We start from the raw sequence: 19,600 nt of genomic DNA, 5'->3' as shown, positions 1-19,600 counted from the left end.
AGTTAAAACTTCTGCTCTTTGTAAAACACCATTAAGAAAGTAAAAAATCAAGCCATGGATGGGGAGAAAATAGTTGCAAAGCATATATCTGATCAAGAACTTGCTTCCAGAATATATAAAGAACCCTTACAGCTCGGTAATAAGAGACAAACAACCCCCAGGGGGAATCTTAAGTATGTGTCGAAGCCTCTGATGGGGTTTCAGGCAGAGAGAACAGTATGGCCAAGGCAAAGAGTGAGAATGATTCAGAAGGAAAACTGCCAAATTGAGGAAGAAAAGTCATTACTTGTTAATCTATAAATCAGTTTCCGTGTAAAATTTTCTTCGTCTTTGCAAAGGTGGTATGGTTGCTAATGAACTGTATAGTTTGTACTTATTTAGTAGTCCTTTGATTTCTGTCATGCAATATGTATCTGTTTGTCTCCAGTTTTGAGTGTCACAGCTTTTGAGTATTCTCTATTGCTGTTGCCCTTTAGGTATTTATTCTGTTGACATTTACTAGCCTTAATATTTATTTAATCTTGCCCTAACTGGTTTGGCTTAGTGGATAGAGCGTCAGCCTGCGGAATGAAAGGTCCCAGGTTCGATTCCGGTCAAGGGCATGTACCTTGGTTGCGGGCACATCCCCAGTAGGAGGTGTGCAGGAGGCGGCTGGTCGATGTTTCTCTCTCATCGATGTTTCCAACTCTCTATCCCTCTCCCTTCCTCTCTGTAAAAAGTCAATAAAATATATTAAAAAAATATTTATTTAATCATAATAAACTGTAAGTGCTAGGCTGTAATATGTTTCTTGGACACATACAGTGAGATAAAGTAGATTTTAGGTAAGTTTTTAGGGCTTGAAGAGAGAACATTGAACCCTTATTAAGTACCATACCTCATTTTATCCTCATGAGGTATGTCTTATATCCATTTTAGAGATGTGGAAACCTAGCTACAGAGCTTAGTTAAGGTTACCCAGCCAGAAGAGGAATATCATGATTTAATGCATAGAGTGTTAACTTGATCATAATAGCTTTACTAGAAGGAAGAAAAAAACTTCAAGGAGAAAAATCTTTACTTTAATCTAGATTTACTGGTTTCACATAGCTGGAAATTGTTTGTGTTCAATTATTTAAGTGATAAACAGTTCAACGCCAAATTAATAGACAGCTTAAAACTTTTATCAACCCTGGTTGTCTTTTGGCAAACTAGGAAACTTGATGTCTTCAAAGTGTCAATTTATGGTACACAATGACTGAAATTTGTTGCTCCCATGTGTCACCTTAGTGAGCAAAAGCCATATGCTGAGTTTATTGTCTTAGAGATGGTTGGTTTGTCAGATAATTTTCTATAGGTTCCTTAAGGTTTTGCTTATCATTTCTCTAGAGTGCTAGTTTGATCATATTTTACAGATTTTTTTAGAGAAAGCCTGTGATTCATTTAAAGCTGAGCAACTGTCACAAGATTTAAAGTGCATATTGGTTGTGACAGAATAGGCATGGGGATGTAAAGTACAACATAGGGAATATAGTAAAAAATATTCTAGTAACTGTGAATGGTGTCAGATGGGTGCGAGATTTATTGGATGATCACTTAGTAAGTTAGGTAATGTCTAATCATTGGGGTGTACACCTGAAACTAACCCTCCTATCTAATAAAAGGGTAATAGGCAAATTGTCCCCTGGACTGGGAGCCGGACTGGAGTTTGACCAGGGGGGCGGGGCCAGCCGGCCAACATCTTTGGCCCCTCCCCTGGCCAGCCCTGCCCCCAATCAGGGTTGGGGGGCTGATCGTGGGCGGGGCCGGCCAATAACCTCCTGCATACCCTCCCCCCTGCCAGCCCTGCCTGATCTGCCCTGATTGGGGTGGGCTGGCTGGACCCCATCGGTACACAGGGCCTCTAGTATAATAATATATATCAACTGTAATTGAAAAATAAAAAAATGATTTTCAAAAATAAAGTACATATACTTCTTCCTTATAATGTCTTACTGTCAAACATAAAACATTCACTCAAAGAAAATGGCAGATCCATTATCCCCTGAATATGAATAAAGTCTGAAGTGTTTTTCATGTTTGTTCATGTCCATTTTGCCTTTCCCATGCCTTCTCATTTGTGTGAATCCCATACTTCATTCAAAGTCTGGCTCAGATTTTACCTGCTTGGAAAGCTTTCTCTGGCCTTAGTGACCCTGGGCAGAAAAGATGTTCCCAGTCCCAGGGGAGAGGGTCTTGCCTCCTGTTTCCCCCCCTCATTGTTTCTTCTGGATTCCTGACATCAAGTTACCCTCACCGCTAGTGCCGTTTGTGTAGATCTATAATCCATGATTCAAAAGTTTTCAAATTTTAGAAATGTATGATGATGCAGGTTCTGTGACAGCATCCAGCTCTTAGAGTACTTTATGCTATAAATGCATGGATATTTTACTGTGGGGAATAAATAGACGTGGAAAGAGCTTCATGTCAGCTCAGGGCAAGGTAGGTTTTGCCATTAATAAGTTATAAAACATGTTTTAACTTTCAGACCTGTTTGAATTTCAGAACTGTCCATATAGGAATATAGATATGCATTACCCAGTGTTTTTGAAATGTAAACTGTGCATGGTGGGGGGCGGGGGGGGGATCATATGACACTATGATTTTTTTTCTTAATTCTTTTCCTTTATTTATAGAAGTAAATCAGTTCAGAAGGTGACCTATGTGTTGTATCATGTGTCTACCTATCTATCTGCTTATTTGTATCTATCTATCTACCTACCTACCTACCTATCATCTATCTAGTAGTATTAACTGGTAGATGTAAACATATGTCGTATGCTTCAGTCCATATTATACCCCCAATTGTTGTATTTTATACTAGTGGTAGCCTCTTCTAGTTTTCTCCCGAGTTCTTTAGACATGAGCTTAATTGTCTTTGCTAGCTTCCTGTCCAATATGATTTTCTAATTTATCTTTTATGTGTATTTCCTGCCCAAGACCTGGAATCAGCCATTTTTTTTAAGAGCCCCTACGTTCTTCTAGTGGTGAATGATATTTCGGGATCACATCTGGATGATAGAGATGTTCATTGCTACTTATAATTGTTTATGGTCTTTTTCATACTAACCTTTTATTTTGAAATAACTTTATATTCGCAGTACAGAGATACTATTACACTGCAGAGATACCTTGCGTCCTTCATCCACATTTCTCTAATGTAAACCTCTGTTAAATAGCCAGGAAATAAGTATTGCAATAATACTAATACTGAATTACATGCTGTGTTCAGGAGTGATTCATACCAGCTCGACTATATGTGGTTGTGCCTTTAGCCTCCAAGTCCTTTTTTCCACCCTTTGGTATGAGCTTAGTGGTTCCTAACTACTAAGGAGGGTCCCTCAGATCACCTGGGGACTTCTGAATATAAGATGCCTGAAACCCTTCCCTCCCCTCTCCGGGAGTTGTTCAGAATCTCCAATGGGGACAGAATAGACAGTGTCATTGTAGGTATTTAGGGATTTTGCTTTTTACACCTGTCCTAATAGCTTCGGGGATCATTTAAAAAAGGAAACAATTTGTGTTTGCAAACAGCTGGTGATAACCCCTTGGTCCCAAAATAAAAGTTATTTATCCTAAATAATTCAAGTTTGATGCTTCTAGTGCCAAAGATTCCTATCATACTTAGAATTGTCCTTCCACATTTATTAACTCATTCAACAAATATTAATTGAGCACCTTATAAGTGCCAGACCCTGGGGATATAGCAATGAAAAGGTACAGACATGGTCTGGTGTCTGTCTTCATGGATATACATGGGTAATGGGACAGGTAGAGCAAGACAACTCAGCTAAAGATTTCAAAGACTAGCGAGTTAGAAACAAGTTCATAGGAGCTTCAGTTTTCAGATTTTGAGGGCTTTGAATCTGACCTTGCAACTTTACTATTTTGGCTGTTTGTTTAACCTGGCTTTTTGGAAACTTACTTTGCCTTTGGAGACTTTTCTCATTAACTAATTCATATTCTTTAATCTATAGAACAAGCAGGAACATACTTTGGGGAACTGCTGGAGGCAGAAAGGAGCAGGGAGGGGATGTAGGCAGGCTAATCATAATTAGCTTGTGGCTTCAAAGATTGTTTTGATAGTCCTGTGGAGGCAAGGTTCCAGACAGCTGTTTGGGAGACCCCCGTCAATTTTTAGGCAGTGAGTGGGGATAGAAGAGAGACAGGTTAAATATACAGTTTAGTTGAAGTGACAGGACTTGGTAACTAGGTGTGAGAGGTAAGGAAGAGGGAGTCTAGGATCTCTGGGTTCTTCTGTTTGAGTGACCAATTGCCCTTATGCAGATGAGAGTTTGCAGAGCTGCTGCGGTTCTGAGAGAGAAGATAACAAGTTCAGTTTGGACATGTGATATGCATAAGGTATCCAGTTGTATGTGCTTAACAAGAGTCTAGACATGCAAATTTGGAGCTTGGGGAAAAGGGTGGGGCTTAAGAGAGGTTTGGAAGTAATTACTAATAAAAAATCATTAAAATAAGAGGTAGAGTTCTAATTTAGATAGGAAGGAAGGCTCGTCTAAAGAATATTAATAGCCTTCATGATTAGGTGTGTGGTAGACTCTGCTTTAAGCATGTTATTTTGTACTAAAATATCCCATGTGGGCAGGTGTTATTTTACAAAGGAATGAGCTGCAGTTTAAAGATGAAGCCCTTATCTTCCAGTCAGACCTCTAGGAGGGAGCAGGTGAGGAAGTGACGTCAGTCTTACTAAGGTCTGGGCTTTCTCACTTTCCTACACTGCCTCTTGCAAAAGAGGGATGGCTCGAGAAGTAGGAAGAGAAGCAGGAGAGTGGTAATACGGTATCCACGGCGAGAGACATTTAAGGTGTTGTTGGCAGTGTGAGGTGTACTGAAAGGCAGAAAAAGGAGGCACCGTTTGGACTGAGTTCAGTGTATGGGTCAGGGACACTGCCACGGCATTGTGTTCGGAGCTGGTTTGTTACGGGAGCAGCCTGCAAGCTTGATTTATTATACCACCTTCCCAAGTTGTGTTTTCATTGGAGAATAAACCCAGAAAGAGGGTAGAAGCAATCATCTTTTAAAAAATTAAATAATAATAAATATAGAATAAGATGTTTGTGAAAACTGTTTCCTTTGTGATGTAGCCATTTGAATGTACGGTGCTTGGGGAGGTGATGTAGTCCTGCCAGTGAGCTCTGCTGCGGGCAGGAAGGGAGGGGGAGATCCTATTTGTGGATGGCATCACTGCGGAGCTCCCTCACAGCGCCCGCCCGCCCGCCCGGTGCTGACAAAAGCTGAGTCACAGAACCTCGGAGACCTGCTCCAGGCAGTCATGGCCCAGTTCAGGATTTTAAACTGCATGAACAACCACAACTGGAGTTTATTGTGCCATCTGTATTGTGCGTGGAGTGATCAGGTTTGTTTGATAAATATGTATTTTTGCTTTTTAATCCAAAACTGCTATAATGTATAAAGAAAAAAAAAATCAGTGAAAATGCTGGATATGAAATCACTCTCTTCCTGTAACAGTCTAAAAAGTAATCTTTTAGACTGTTACTTTTTATTGAAATACTTGTGTACTATGACATATCTCAATTCTGATGATCAGAATTTCCCTAAAAGAATAAACTCTTAAGCTGCATGTACTAGACTTTATTTGTAAAGCTTTGTATGGAGGGGGAGGGGAAAATAAAACTAGCAAAAATTAAAGCAATAAAATTGTAAGATAAGGTAAATGTTATGTATTTCATGAGATACTGTGTTAATAAGGTAGGCAAGATTTTGGGATGAGTTTCTTTTTAGCTAGTTTTTAATTTTTAATGAAATTTGGTTCTTGATTTCTGTCGTTATAGGATTAAATGGAAATTCTTTTTAAAACATCTTCTGTTACTAGACAGTCTTTTGAGAAAGTAGTTATTTTGCAATAGAGAAAATTTACTGAATATATTTTTCATGATAGTTATCATGTTTTTGGATTTTCTTCCCTAAGAAGCAAAAACTCTTTTTTTCCTTCAACCTTCAATCAATCAACATGTTTATTCTCAGGTGTAGACTGCTTTTATAAGTCTTAAATAATATTGTACATATTCAACTTAATGCGTTCTCTTTAGAATTGAAAGAAACCTGCATGATAGATTTTTGTTTCAGCTATCAATGAATCTTTAAAAATGATGAATTATTTACCTTGCAGGTTTATTTATCACTTTGTGGGTATTCATCATCCTTATTCTAAAAAGTGCTTTAGTATTGTTTGAAATTTAGAAGAAAAACAAATTCAAAATATTGAAATCAGTGGATAATAAATGAAATGTACCACTCCTGTCCCATACACACACATACTGCCATTTATTTCTCTGTTCTCCTGTAGCCAATGAATGAACAGACGTTTATGAAACATGAGCTTAGTTCCAAATGGGACTTTTGGGTCTCCAGTACTTTCCTTTATGTCCTATTCTTTCTATCCTGGAATGGTGAAAAGATATTTTCATAGTTAGGGTTGGGCACAGTAGACTAATGTACAGGGAAATTAGAGATGGAGGTCATTTAGTCTATATATCTCCCAGTATAAGATTGATCCCTCAATGCACTTTCTAGTTCTCTCCCTAATGGATTTACATTACCATAAAAATATGGATTTTAAATGGCTACTTAGAGAATAAAAGAAGAGAGATACAATTATCTTACATGTAAAATTCATAACATTCAGAGCACACTAAAGCTGAAACAAAAAATATTAGTGTTTAGTAACTAGTTTGCAGCTAATACTAAACTCATTGGTTAGCCTCATCATCAGAAAGTTTTCTAGTTTGGGGTCCTGGGCCTTGTGAAGACTTCATTCTGGCTAATTCCAAAGGAATTTTGGGGTTGCAACAGAATCTAGGGATGAGTTGATCCAGGCGGCCAGCAATAAAAAGTCCTTTGGACATGCCTTGGCTTGGGGTTTTGAAGATTGATGTTACTACTCTCCTTGTGGTTTAGATCCAACAATAGGCCATTTGTTTGCTAACATCTCTCAGAAGAAGAGTGTGAAGAACGCAGCATTAAGTAAAAATGGCCTGTGGATGTTATGCCTTCACTTAAGGTTTTTGGCGGAGGTCACATACTCTGCTTTTGGGGCTAGACAGGCTCCATACCAGAATGAAGCGAGGTGAGGAGTCATTATAACATGGCAGGGCTGATGGAGGCTGTGGCTAACTGGAGATTCAGCTTCAGGAGATTTATGCTATGTTGATCCTACTCTTGTCATATCATTTCGTTTCCTGGAGAAACTAAACTTGCATTTTTATATAAATTCGTCCTAATGTTTAAATGTTGATGACTAACTCAAGTTTTTAAAAATACTGTGGCCAGATGTGGGTCTAGGCTTCCAGTGTGTAACTTCTGATTTGTAGAAAGACTTAAGAGTAGCATTTGGTTTTAGTGGAGTTTTACTATTGAAGCTAAGTGGTACCCAAAGAGGCTGTTAGATATCTTTGGAAAGTTTATGATATATATAGGTAGGGAAGAAATGTGAGAGAGAAATAAGAAGAGTAAATGACAAGGCAGGATGAGGAGCAAGGGAAGCCGACTGAAGAAAGAGACAAAAGTAATGATATGATGGGAAATAGAAAAGTGTCACATTTGGCAAAGATCTCAGTAGGTACTCTTTTGGCATACTGCTGGGGAATTCTGTCAAGGTTTTGTTTATTATTAAACTAGAGGTCCGGTGCACAAAAATTCGTGCCCTGGGCGGGGGGGGGGGGTGTGGGGGGGAAGTCCCTCAGCCCGGCTTGTGCCCTCTCGCAGTCTGGGACCCCTCGGGGGATGACCACCTGCTGGTTTAGGCCCACTCCCCGGGGGATTGGGCCTAAGCTGTCAGACATCACTCTGGCAGCCTAGGAGCCCTTGGGGGATGTCCACTTGCCAGCGGGGAGCAGGCCTAAGCTGCAGTCAGACATCTTTAGCACTGCTGAGGAGGCGGGAGAGGCTACCACCACCACCACTGTCCTGGCAGCCATCAGTCTGGCTTGTGGCTGAGCAGAGCTCCCCCTTTAGGAGCACACTGACCACCAGGGGGCAGCTCCTGCATTGAGTGTCTGCCCCCTGGTGGTCAGTGTGTGTCATAGTGACCAGTCATTCCCAGTCTTGTTAGGGTCAATTTGCATATTACCCTTTTATTATATAGGATAGCAGCCTGGTACATGGGTGGGGGCCAGCTGGTTTTCCCTGATGGGTGTCCCAGATCAGGGTGGGGGTCCTGCTGGGGTGCCTGGTCAGCCTAGGTTAGGGGCTGAGGGCAGTTTTCAGACTGGCCACACCCCCTTCAGGGAGGGGGTTCCTGCTGGGGTGCCTGGCCAGCCTGGGTGAGTGGCTGATGGCTGTTTGTAGGCTAGCCACAGCCCCTCAGGGTGGGGGTCCCCGCTGGGGTGCCTGGCCAGCCTGGGTGAGGGGCTGATGGCTGTTTGTAGGCTTGCCACAGCCCCTTCAGGGTGGGGGTCCCCGCTGGGGTGTCTAGCCAGCCTGGGTGAGGGGCTGAGGGCCGTTTTCAGGCTGGCCAAGCCCCTTCAGGGTGTGGGGTCCTGCTGGGGTGCCTGGCCAGTCTGGGTGAGTGACTGAGGGCTGTTTGCAGGCTGGCCAAGCCCCCCATTAGGGACCCTCACCCTATGAGGGTGTGGCCATCCTGGGTGAGGGGCTGATGGCTGTTTGCAGGCTGGCCACGGCCCCCAGCCATCCAAGCTCCCAGTGGAAGCTGACTGGAAGCAAGTATCTGGGATTTATTTATCTTCTATAATTGAAACTGTTGCCTTGAGCAGAGCACACAGCCACTGGCGGGTAGCTTGGCTTCCTCCCTCGCTGAGGTAACCAAGCCTCCTGCTTGCTCCAGCTCCGTGGCTGCCAGCCGCCATCTTGGTTGGGTTAATTTGCGTATAGTCGCTCTGATTGGCTGGTGGGCAAATGTACGGTCAATTAGCATCTTTGTCTTTTATTAGTGTAGATGGTTCTACACTGTTGTACAGAGACAGCAGTAGTGTTGTATTAAGAGTGGAGATTTTGGTGCCTTAGAACTGGCATCAAGTCCATGCTGTCCCTGGCTTTGTGGTGAATCTCGCATTGCTCACTCGCCTCTGCTTCTCCATTTCCAGTAGTACCTACATCATGAATTCTTAAATGAGATAACCTGGACACAGCACTTAACATAGTGCTTGGCATTCTTACTATTATTATTAATGTAGTCTAGGTTGATTTGGTATGCATATATGTTATGTTAGATTTCCCCATGATCATTTTTTGTAATAATTTAGACTTTTTTTTCCCCAAGCCAAACCTGTTTTTTTTAAAAAAATTAAACATGAAGAAAAGAAAAAAGTAAAATACAAATTAAACAAGTTTTTTTTCAATTACAGTTTACATTTAATATTATTTGTATTAGTTTTAGGTGTACAGCATAGTGATTAGTCAAGCATGTACTTTACAAGGTGTTCTTCCCAATATTTCCAGTACCCACCTGTCACCAAGCATCATTATTATAATATTATTGACTATCTTGTTGATTTTAAAAAAATTCTCACCCGAGGATATGTTTCTCATTGATTCTAGAGAGAGAGAGAGGAAGGGAGGAGAGAGAGAGAGAGAAACATTGACCTGAGAGGGACACATTGATTGGTTGCCTCCTGTATATGCCCCAATCTGGGAATGAACCCACAACCTGGGTATGTTCCCTGACCAGTAATCAAATTCATGACCCTTCAGTGCACAGGATAATGCTCCAACCAACTAACTGAGTCACACCAGCCAGGGATTGACTATATTAAATGAGATTTACATTGGAAATAAAAAAGTGGGAGTAAAGGCATTCCTTCAACTTAATTTTTAAAATTGTAAATAAAATGCGTGGTCATTTGTAAAAATTGGACAATATAAATTAAAATAGACATACCTCGTTCAATTATTCAAATACAAATTCTGTTCATATTTTGATATTTATACTGCCAATTTTCTTTCCTATGTTTAGTGTTTTTCCTCTGTGTAGATATGTGTGTATTTTATAAATTATATTATGCACATTTTACTATATTGTGACATCATTTTTAATGGCTGCTTAATACTCTAGCTAGAGAATATAGATATAACATTATCATTATAGTTAATGTTTTATTTATGTTATAAAAATATCATTTAATCATTTATCTGTTGAACATTTAAATTGCTTCCAGTTCTTTTTTGTTATAGTAAATAAAGTACAATAAAGATCTTTATGATTAAAATTGTTTTCTTATTTAGGACTTTTTTCATAGGACACAATCTCAGAAATGAAATTATTGGGTTAGAATGGTAATATTTTTAAAGCATAACTTTTACAAAATTCATCTCTATGTATTCTTGGACTTTGTGAAAGAGGTGTCAAGTTTTAAATTTTATAGATTGTAATACTGTGTGTGTGTGTGTGTGTGTGTGTGTGTGTTTGTGTGTGAGAACCCTGTGTTACTCATTCTCTTTCCAGCTTGGTGTATGATAAATTTCAAATGTTCCAATCAATATTTAGAACTAAGGGCTGAACAGTGATAGTGGAGTCAGATATAAGGAGTTGGATATCAAGGTTTCATGTCTAGGAAATATCCCATAATCTAAATCTAGTGATAATTGATATTACACAGGCACATATATAGAAAACTCAGAAAGAATACTGGGAGCACCAACCATGGGAGATCCTGGAGTTATCATTCTTCACATATATTAGTATGCAGCCTACAGTCTATTTTTAATCATGTAGCCAGTCCGACCCTATTAAACATCAGAACATGTTACTTCACTTGGAGCCCCTCACAGACTGCCCATGTCACTGAGCATAAAATCCAAGGGGCCTCATGTGCGTTGTTTCCCTTCCTCCGTCATCTCCATGACCTTTTCCACATCCGTTTGCCCTACTCATTCTTCTCTGATGACACTGAAACTTGCTGTTTCAATTCCAGGGCCTTTGCACTTTCTCTTCCCTCTTCTTGAAATGCTTCAAGGGGCCCTTCTCAATGAAGTGTTCTCAAATTTGTTGTCAAGTTTTATAAAAGGAAAAGAATTATACCAGAAGAATTTGAAAGAAGATATAAAAAATGATAGGAGACTTTTAACAGAAATAGTCATTCTGTATCAGTCCATTTTAGGGAGGAAGAGCCAGAGGAATCCTAGATTGCATTCCTTGAATTGTAAGCCAGGAAATAACCATACTGAGGACCCAGGGAGCAATGTTTCCTCTCTTCACTGGGGAAACCAAATGAAAGACAGAAAAAGGCTTCAGAGAATATTTTTTCTTTTTTTATTGCTTCCCCCTTGAAACTCCCCTCCTCCTGCCTTTATTGGTAAGAAGCAGTTGTAGCTTAGGGCTCATTTTGTTCCTTAGAGCTGTTGGAGCAGGTCACTGCTTCTAACACCTAAAAGGAGGCTTTACATTGACAAGATAGGAAATTGGGAATAAGTATGGCCCACAGACCAGCAGAATCCACATGGCCTGAAAATTTGAGAGAAATCAAACTTTCAGGTGCCACCCTAGACTTATGAAATCAGAATGTTTATTTTAACAAGATCCTTAGATGCTCTGCACAGGAAAGCTCTGCCTTAAATGATGGAAAGAAAGGAAGTAAAAGGTTCCTTTTTAAAATAGAGATGTTTTATTTAACTCTTCAAAAAATATTTGCATTGTATGTTCCTTTAAAAAGGTACATTACTATGGTGTTATCACTTATTAGGTTATTTAAATACATTTATAAAAAAATTCTAAGTCCTCCCTCCCTCCCTCCCCCCTGAGACCAGTTAATCCAGAATACATGAACATAAAAAGATTGAAGGCCTTGAGGGTTTTGTCTTGCTGGGCATAATGATTTTTTTCTTGACTTGACCCCTAGGACAGCTGTCTGTGTAGGTTTGCAGTGACCTTTCCTCTCTCCTCGTTAGGTCACTGCATACTCCAACACACATGGCCTTGTACTGGAGATGCTGGAAGTGGCGCAGGAGAAACGTGATGGCAGGCCTGTGCACGTGGGATTAATAGAAGAACTTAGATGTTCAGGAACATAGCTGACATTGCCAGAAGGCACAGATGGCTTATTTTTTTGCAGGTAGAGTTAGCAGGTGAAATAGGGTACAGTGGAGAGGCTGAGAATGAAAGTACAGAGGCCTCTTAATCATTGTTATGAGAAATCCAGATAGCCACATCTGCATTTTACCAGTAGTATTTGAGAATTATTCACCTACAGCTTCTGAAACTGGCTCTCTGACATCCCCCGAGGGGTCCAGTTTCATTCTTTTACATGTGACTGACCAGTTTTTTGTTGTAAATCAATTGAACCTATATGCGTAGGTTTATTTCTGGGCTTTCTGTTCTCTTCCACTGAATCTTTTTATGTCAATACCATACTGTCTTGATTACTGTAGCTTTGTAACATAGTTTCAAATCAGTGATCATGATGCCTCAAGCTTTGTTGTTTCTCAAGATTGCTTTGGCTATTTGGGGATCTTTTGTGGTTCCATATACATTTTAGAATTGCTTGTTCTATTTCTGTGAAAGATGCCATTGGAATTTTGATAGAGACTGCAATGAATATGTAGATTGCTTTGAGTATTATGGACATTTTAGTAATACTGAGTCTTCTCATCTATGAGCATGAAATATCTATTTATTTGAGTCTTCTTCCGGTTCTTTTATTGTTGTTTTATAATTTTCAGTGTATGGGTCTTTCAACTTTTTGTTAAATTTATTCTGAGGTATCTTATTTTTTTTTGATGCAGTTGTAATTCGGATAGTTTTCTTAATTTCTCTTTCTGATAGTTCGTTATTAGTGTATAGAAATGCAACAGATTTCTGTATATTGATTTTATATCCTGCAACTTGACCAAACTAATTTAGTTTAAGATTGCAGAGGTTTTAAAATGTGGTTTAATGTCATTTAATAATGTGTAATTGCTTTTGTTCTGAAAAGTGGTAAATTTGAATGGTAAACAACTGGTTTAATATCTAGTTCTTACTGATGGTTAACATCAAGCCAGCTGCATCTGGATCTGTAATTTAGGGTCCAGTGACTCTCTGTCATACCCATGTTTGGTTTTGGTGTTCAACCTGGGGGCTCTGGTTGATTGGTGAAATCAGGTTTAAATGAATAAGAAAGACAAAATGGAAATATGGGAAGGGAAGAGGCAGATCACAGAGGGACAGACTAAATGGTGTGTGGGACAAATGGAATGGCAGACCCAATCTATCTTGATTTCTAGATGATAGTTGGACTTGATTGCCAGGAGAAAGGCACTTATAATAGTAGCTTTTGAACGTTACCTTCTCCTCAGCTTTGGGGAAAACAGTTTGCTTGAGAAGTTGGATGGTTTGGTGGAAAGAGTCCTGACTAAGAGTAGAGACTCTTGCACACTCATCTTTTCTGTCACTACTAGGTTGTGCAATTCTGAACAACTTTCTGAACTCCCTGGAGTTTAATGTTCTTACCTGTAAGTTGATTAGGTGATTTCCAGGGCTTCTTTCCCCAGTTCTAATAAAAAGTGATTCTCAGAAAAGCAGGTTCTGTCTTATATAATACTAGAGGCCTGTTGCACGAAAAGATTCGTGCAATAGGCTTTCCCTTCCCCTGGCTGCTGGCACTGGTTTTCCTCCAGCATCTGGGACCCAGGCCTTCGCTGCTTTGGCCAGAGCCGCCTTCAGTCTTCACTCCACCGCTTCGTGCCTACATATGCAAATTAACCGCCATCTTTGTTGGCAGTTAATTTGCATATCTCGCTGATTAGCCAATGGGAGGTGTAGCGAAGGTACAGTTTATTACCATGTTTGTCTATTATTAAATAGGATTGTATATTTGAGAAATGACTTATTTATTTATTCATTCATTTTTAAATTAAATTTTATTGCGGTGACATTGGTCAACATGGATATATAGGTTTCATGTGTGGATTTCTAAGTTACAGAATCTGTATATGTGCCCACTACCCACGAATGACATTTAAAATCCTGTGTTATGCCAAGTTTATTCATGCCTGAAGGGAAATGCTTATGTAGGGACCATTCACAATGACTTTTGTCTAGAGGATGAGTGGAAAAATCTTTCATTTATTACAAACTTTATAGAAGGTGCATTGAAGTATGCAGTACCTATTTTTTCCAAGAATGTTCAAATATGAACAAATGTAGGAGCTATTTAGAATTTTGCTCTCAAATAATACTTGCTTTTAGTTGAAGAATTTAGTGTTCAACTCATCAGCTTCTAAAATAGGAATAATAGAGCTATACTGTGAAATCAGCGTACTTTTAATTGATGGTCACTTAGGGAGTACTGGGGAAAATGTGGACTGAGAAGGGGATCATAGGAGCAGGGAGAGAAGAAAAGGTGGGGCAGGAAAGTGGGAGGAAGGAACCAAGTAGGCAAAAAGGTAAGGAAACAGAAAGCTGAAGTAGAGTCTTACTCTCTTCTTCTCTTGTTGGAATTCATCCCTTTATTTGCCCCTGTTGTCCCCACAACCCTTCTCACCCCTTTGCCCAAACCCTCTTTGCAAGACCTCTGCACTACTCTCCCAGTATCTGGTAGGTCCACCGGCCTCCCTCTCTGGATAGTTTCCCTTGGCTTACTGAGATGTCTGTCCTGGGATGTTACACCTGCCTTCCCCAGGGACAGGTGAGCACCAGCAGTGGACTGCCCCTAGGAATAACATGTCTTATACTCCTCTCTGTAGATTCTGGGCCAGGGGCCCTGGAAGCCATCCCGATTTTGATGCTCATTCCTGAATTTCTCCACCTTGACTCTGAATGTTTAATCTGCTTCCTGGCCTCTGGTGTTATGTGATGCTGACATCCTCTTTGCTTCTTAAGAGGCCTGGATTTATAGCAGCATCTCCTGTTGTCAGTACTGGCCTGCTGGGGACGGACAGCACCATGCTTCTCAGAGGAGCTGACCCACCCGCGCCAGTGCTTTCTGTATTGCCTCTGTAAACCGAGTGTCCTCCACCCTCCCCAGGAACATAGCAGGGTGGATTTCTGGTCTGATATGTTAGACCCATTCTAGCATGCCCGCTTCTCTTAGCCTTTAGACCGGTCCTTTCCATCGCCGTCTACCATAGCAGTTCTGCATCTGTAGTTCATTTAATATGGATGTCACTTCCTCCAAGCTTCCTAGAGCTGTCCTCCTCGTGTGTCTTAGCCCTTGCCTCATTTTTCAACCCTGTATGAAGTCAGTGCCCATCTCTGCCTTTCTCCAGCTCTGTTCTCTACCTGGGATCAACTAGTAACACCTACAGACACTCCCAACTGTATGTATATTGGCCCGCAGTTCCTTTGGCGTATAATTCCTTTCCCTTTTTTTGAGTTTTATTTTTAAGCTTTATTGCATGAGACCAGAGCAGCTTTAGTCTAGAGCAGCGGTTCTCAACCTGTGGGTCGCGACCCCTTTGGGGGGTCGAACGACCCTTTCACAGGGGTTGCCTAAATACATCCTGCATATCAGATATTTACATTATGATTCATAACAGTAGCAAAATTACAGTTATGAAGTAGCAACGAAAATCATTTTATGGTTGGGGGTCACCACAACATGAGGAACTGTATTAAAGGGTCGCGGCATTAGGAAGGTTGAGAACCACTGGTCTAGAGCTAATTTTGTCCCAATCGTGAGGCAATATACTTTGGAGTGTTTTGCCTGGTACTCCACAGATTAGGGGGTTTGCCCCACTCTGACTGGTAGAAAACAGGCACTGTTCCAGGCCTGTGTGAGTTTCAGGGATTGGTCCATGATTGTTTTGAAAATTCTCTCCCCTCAGGGTCATCAGCTGAAGACCAAGTGGGGAGGCCCCTTTGCAGATGTCCAGAGCCCCCTCTCTGGGCTGCTTTCTTCTCTCTAGTGCTCTTCCTTGTCAACTCCAGCCACCTGGGCTCCATTAAATGTTAGGGAGACCACTGGGCCCTGCCTGGATTCCCCTCCTTGTGCCATGGCTTGGAACTGCATAGTAAGCTAGGGCAATGGGGCCTACTTGCTTTTCTTTTTTTCACAGATCACTGTTCTTTGTTGTCTGATGTGCAGTGTCTGGAAACCATTGTCTCCTATATGTTGTCTGGCTTTTTTAGTTGTTTTGGGTGGTAGAGTGTATTAGTTATGTATTGCAGAATAATAGCAACCTAACACAATAACACATATTGTCTCACGGTGTCTGTGGGTCAGAAATCCAGATGTGGCCTCACTGGTCCTTTGGCTCAGTGTGTACTTGCCGGCTCTGGGGTCAGCCACAGCTTCAGGCCCCTCAGGGCTTGCCCGGGGGAGGACCTGCTTCTGCCTCACTGATGTGGCTGCTGGTGGGATTCGCTCCTCACAGACGGTTGGGCTGAGGGCCTCAGTTATTGGCTGGCTGTGGCTGCCTCACTTTCTTGTCACGGGGCCTCTCCAGAGGGCAGCTCAGCTCATAAGTCAGAGCATGGGAGAAGAGTGTGTGGAGGAGACAGACATCACAGTCTTTTCAATAATTTTAAAAAATATATTTTTATTGATTTTAGAGAGGAAAGGAGAAACAGAAACATCCATGATGAGATGTTTCTGCACACCCCCTACTGGGGATCAAGTCTGCAACCTGGGCATGTGTCCTGACCGGAATCGAACTCTGACCTCCTGGTTCATAAGTTGAAGCTCAACCACATGGACTGGCCCATTACAGTCCTTTGTTATCTAATCTTGGAAGTGACATCCCAGAACATTTGCTGAATTCCATTCATTAGGTGGAAATCACTAGGTCCAGCCCACACTCTAGGGGAGGAGACTGCACAGGAATGTGAATACCAGAAGGTGGGATCAATGTTCTCTTTCTTCTTTTGTTTTCTACAGCTGTGATAGATTATAACCCATTTCAGAATTGGGAGATGTGTTGGGGATCCTCCAAACGACCCCCTTTTCAGTGATCTGGTAAGAGGACTTACAGCAGCGGTTCTCAACCTGTGGGTCGCAACCCCTTTGGGGGCCGAACAACCCTTTCACAGGGGTCGCCTAAGACCATTGGAAAACACATATATAATTACATATTGTTTTTGTGATTAATCACTACGCTTTAATTATGTTCAATTTGTAACAATGAAATTGGGGGTCACCACAACATGAGGAACTGTATTAAAGGGTCGTGGCATTAGGAAGGTTGGAACCACTGACTTACAGGACTCAGCGTATAATAGTATTCACAACTGTGGTTCATTACAGCAAAAGGATACAAAACAAAATCAGCAAAGGGAAAAGGAGTATGGGACAAAGTTCAGAAATAATCACACCCAAGCTTCCAAGGTTCTTTCCTCACTGGAGACAGAGGGTACACTTCATTCCTGTAACAACAAATTGTGACAATGTTATTGGCGAGATGGGTAGGCCTTGGTTCTTATCTTCTTGAGGGAAAGATTTCAATTAAGAGACAAGGTGTAGAAAAGCAAGCAAGAATTTATTGACTGCAGCAAAATATACTCAGGAGAGTGAAACAAGGAAGAGCATAAAAGAAGCTACAGGAGGGCCTAGGCTGGGCTGCCTTGGCTCCCTGGGAAGTCCGAGAAAGGGGGGCCTTGGAGACAGGTTCAGAGGGTGAGCCCCAGACAAGCTGCTGCTGCCCATTGCTCCCCTGGTTGTAAGTCTCATGGGGTCCCTTAGAGGTTAAGGGATACGTGCTGGGAGGGAGGGGGAAGAGTGGGGGGGGGGGTGCGCAGAGGAGAGGGCAAAGGGAATGGCATGGTTTTGCTCCCTGGAGGGAGAGTGCCCACTGGGACCTTCGTTTTCAGGGGTTTTAAAACCTGGGGGTGTGGGGGCGGCCCTAGGGGTGGATCAGTAGACTGTGCATCAGCTTTATGCTGTTCTACCAAAATGACATTCATTCTCTTAATTTGTCTGTCCTTAGGTGTGGTTATCAAATAGCACTTAATTGGATTTCTGTCATCTGTTTCCCTGAGTATAGGGCAGTGGTTTTCAACCTTCCTCATGCCGCGACCCTTTAATACAGTTCCTCATGTTGTGGTGACCCCCAACCATAAAATTATTTTCGTTGCTACTTCATAACTGTAATTTTGCTACTGTGATGAATCGTAATGTAAATATCTGATATGCAGGATGTATTTTCATTGTTACAAATTGAACATAATTAAAGCATAGTGATTAATCACAAAAACAATATGTAATTATGTATGTGTTTTCTGATGGTCTTAGGCGACCCCTGTGAAAGGGTCATTCGACCCCCAAAGGGGTCGTGACCCACAGGTTGAGAACAGCTGGTATAGGGTGATTTGAGCTATTTATCCTCTGGTTGTGGAGAAGTGCAAACCATTTATTCTTTTTTTTAAAATATATTTTTTAATTGTTGATAGTATTGCAGATATCTTCCATTCCCCCCTCTCCCTTCTTTCCCCTCTTCCTCCTAGCCCAGCCGTGGGCAAACTACGGCCCGCGGGCCAGATCCGGTCCGTTTGAAATGAATAAAACTGAAAAAAAAAAAAAGACCGTACCCTTTTATGTAATGATGTTTACTTTGAATTTATATTAGTTCACACAAACACTCCATCCATGCTTTTGTTCCGGCCCTCTGGTCCAGTTTAAGAACCCATTGTGGCCCTCGAGTCAAAAAGTTTGCCCACCCCTGTCCTAGCCCAAACCATTTACTCTTAAATGTCCTTGGTTTAAGGAAGATAGGGTTTACTAGGTGGCTACAAACTGCTGTTTAATGATCTGTCTTAGTTTCCCTCTTTCGCTTGTCCTGGAATTTTCTTATTATTCTACTAGTGGCCTGGTGCATGAAATTTGTGCGGGGGGGGGGGGGGGGGAGGTGTCCCTCCGCCTGGCCTGCACCCTCTCCAATCTGGGACATCCTTCTCGCAATCCGGGACTGCTGGCTCCTAACTGCTCACCTGCCTGCCTGCCTGATTGCCCCTAACCACTCTGCCTGTCAGCCTGCTCACCCCCAGCTGCCCCCCCCCCACTGGCCTGCTTGCCCCCAACTACCCCCCTTCCAGCCTGATCACCCCCAACTGCCCCCCTGCCAGCCTGCTCGCCCCCAACTGCCCTTCCCTGCTGGCCTGCTCACCCCCAACTGCCCCCTGACAGCCTGATCACCCCCAACTGCCTCCTTCCCACCAGCCTGATCACCCCCATCAGCCCCCCACAACTGCCGTCCCATCCTAGCCTGATTACCCACAACTGCCCTTCCCTCTTGGCCCCTAACCACCTCTACCTCGGCCCCGGGACCATGGCTTTGTCCAAAAGAACGTCTGGAAGGTCTCCTGGAAGGTCTTCCAGTCTAATTAGCATATTACCCTTTTATTAGTATAGATAGAGGCCTGGTGCACGGGTGGGGGCCGGCTGGTTTGTCCTGAAGGGTGTCCCGAATCAGGGTGGGGGTTCCCTTGGGGAATGGGGTGGCCTGGGCAAGTGGCCTGTGGTGGTTTGCAGGCCAGCCACACCCCCATTGGGGTAGAGGTCTCCACTGGGGACTGTGTTGGCCTGGGTGAGGGGCTGGGGCAGTTGGCAGGCCAGCCATGCCCTCATGGGGTGAGGGCCCCCTCCTGGGGGGCATGGCCAGCCTGGGTTTTAAAATCAGGATTTTAAAAAGATTCCCAGGTGATTCTAATGTGCAGCCAAGGTTGAGAACCACTGAT

At 42.2% G+C, this 19,600-nt stretch overlaps 1 protein-coding gene across 5 annotated transcripts in view; it reads left to right on the top strand.

The window, feature by feature from the left end:
- The window catches only part of ARHGAP21 (Rho GTPase activating protein 21), a gene marked incomplete at its 5' end in the record, with an annotated part of 135,366 nt that overhangs the window by 16,643 nt on the left and 99,123 nt on the right, over positions 1-19,600 (top strand). For 2 of the 5 annotated variants that reach the window (XM_081104065.1, XM_081104064.1), the window contains one exon: positions 5,272-5,395. The exons of 1 other annotated variant lie outside the window; for it this stretch is intronic. In XM_081104065.1, coding sequence (XP_080960191.1) covers positions 5,312-5,395 — 84 coding nt within the window. Of the gene's footprint in view, positions 1-5,271; positions 5,396-19,600 lie in introns of those variants that run through there. 2 more of the 5 variants (XM_081104068.1, XM_081104067.1) reach the window with 1 other exon arrangement.

The sequence above is a fragment of the Myotis nattereri genome (assembly GCF_964212035.1).
Source record: "Myotis nattereri genome assembly, chromosome: 1".
NCBI lineage: Eukaryota > Metazoa > Chordata > Mammalia > Chiroptera > Vespertilionidae > Myotis > Myotis nattereri.
Note: the sequence above shows the minus strand (reverse complement) of the source record. Positions and strands in the feature narration are given on the sequence as shown.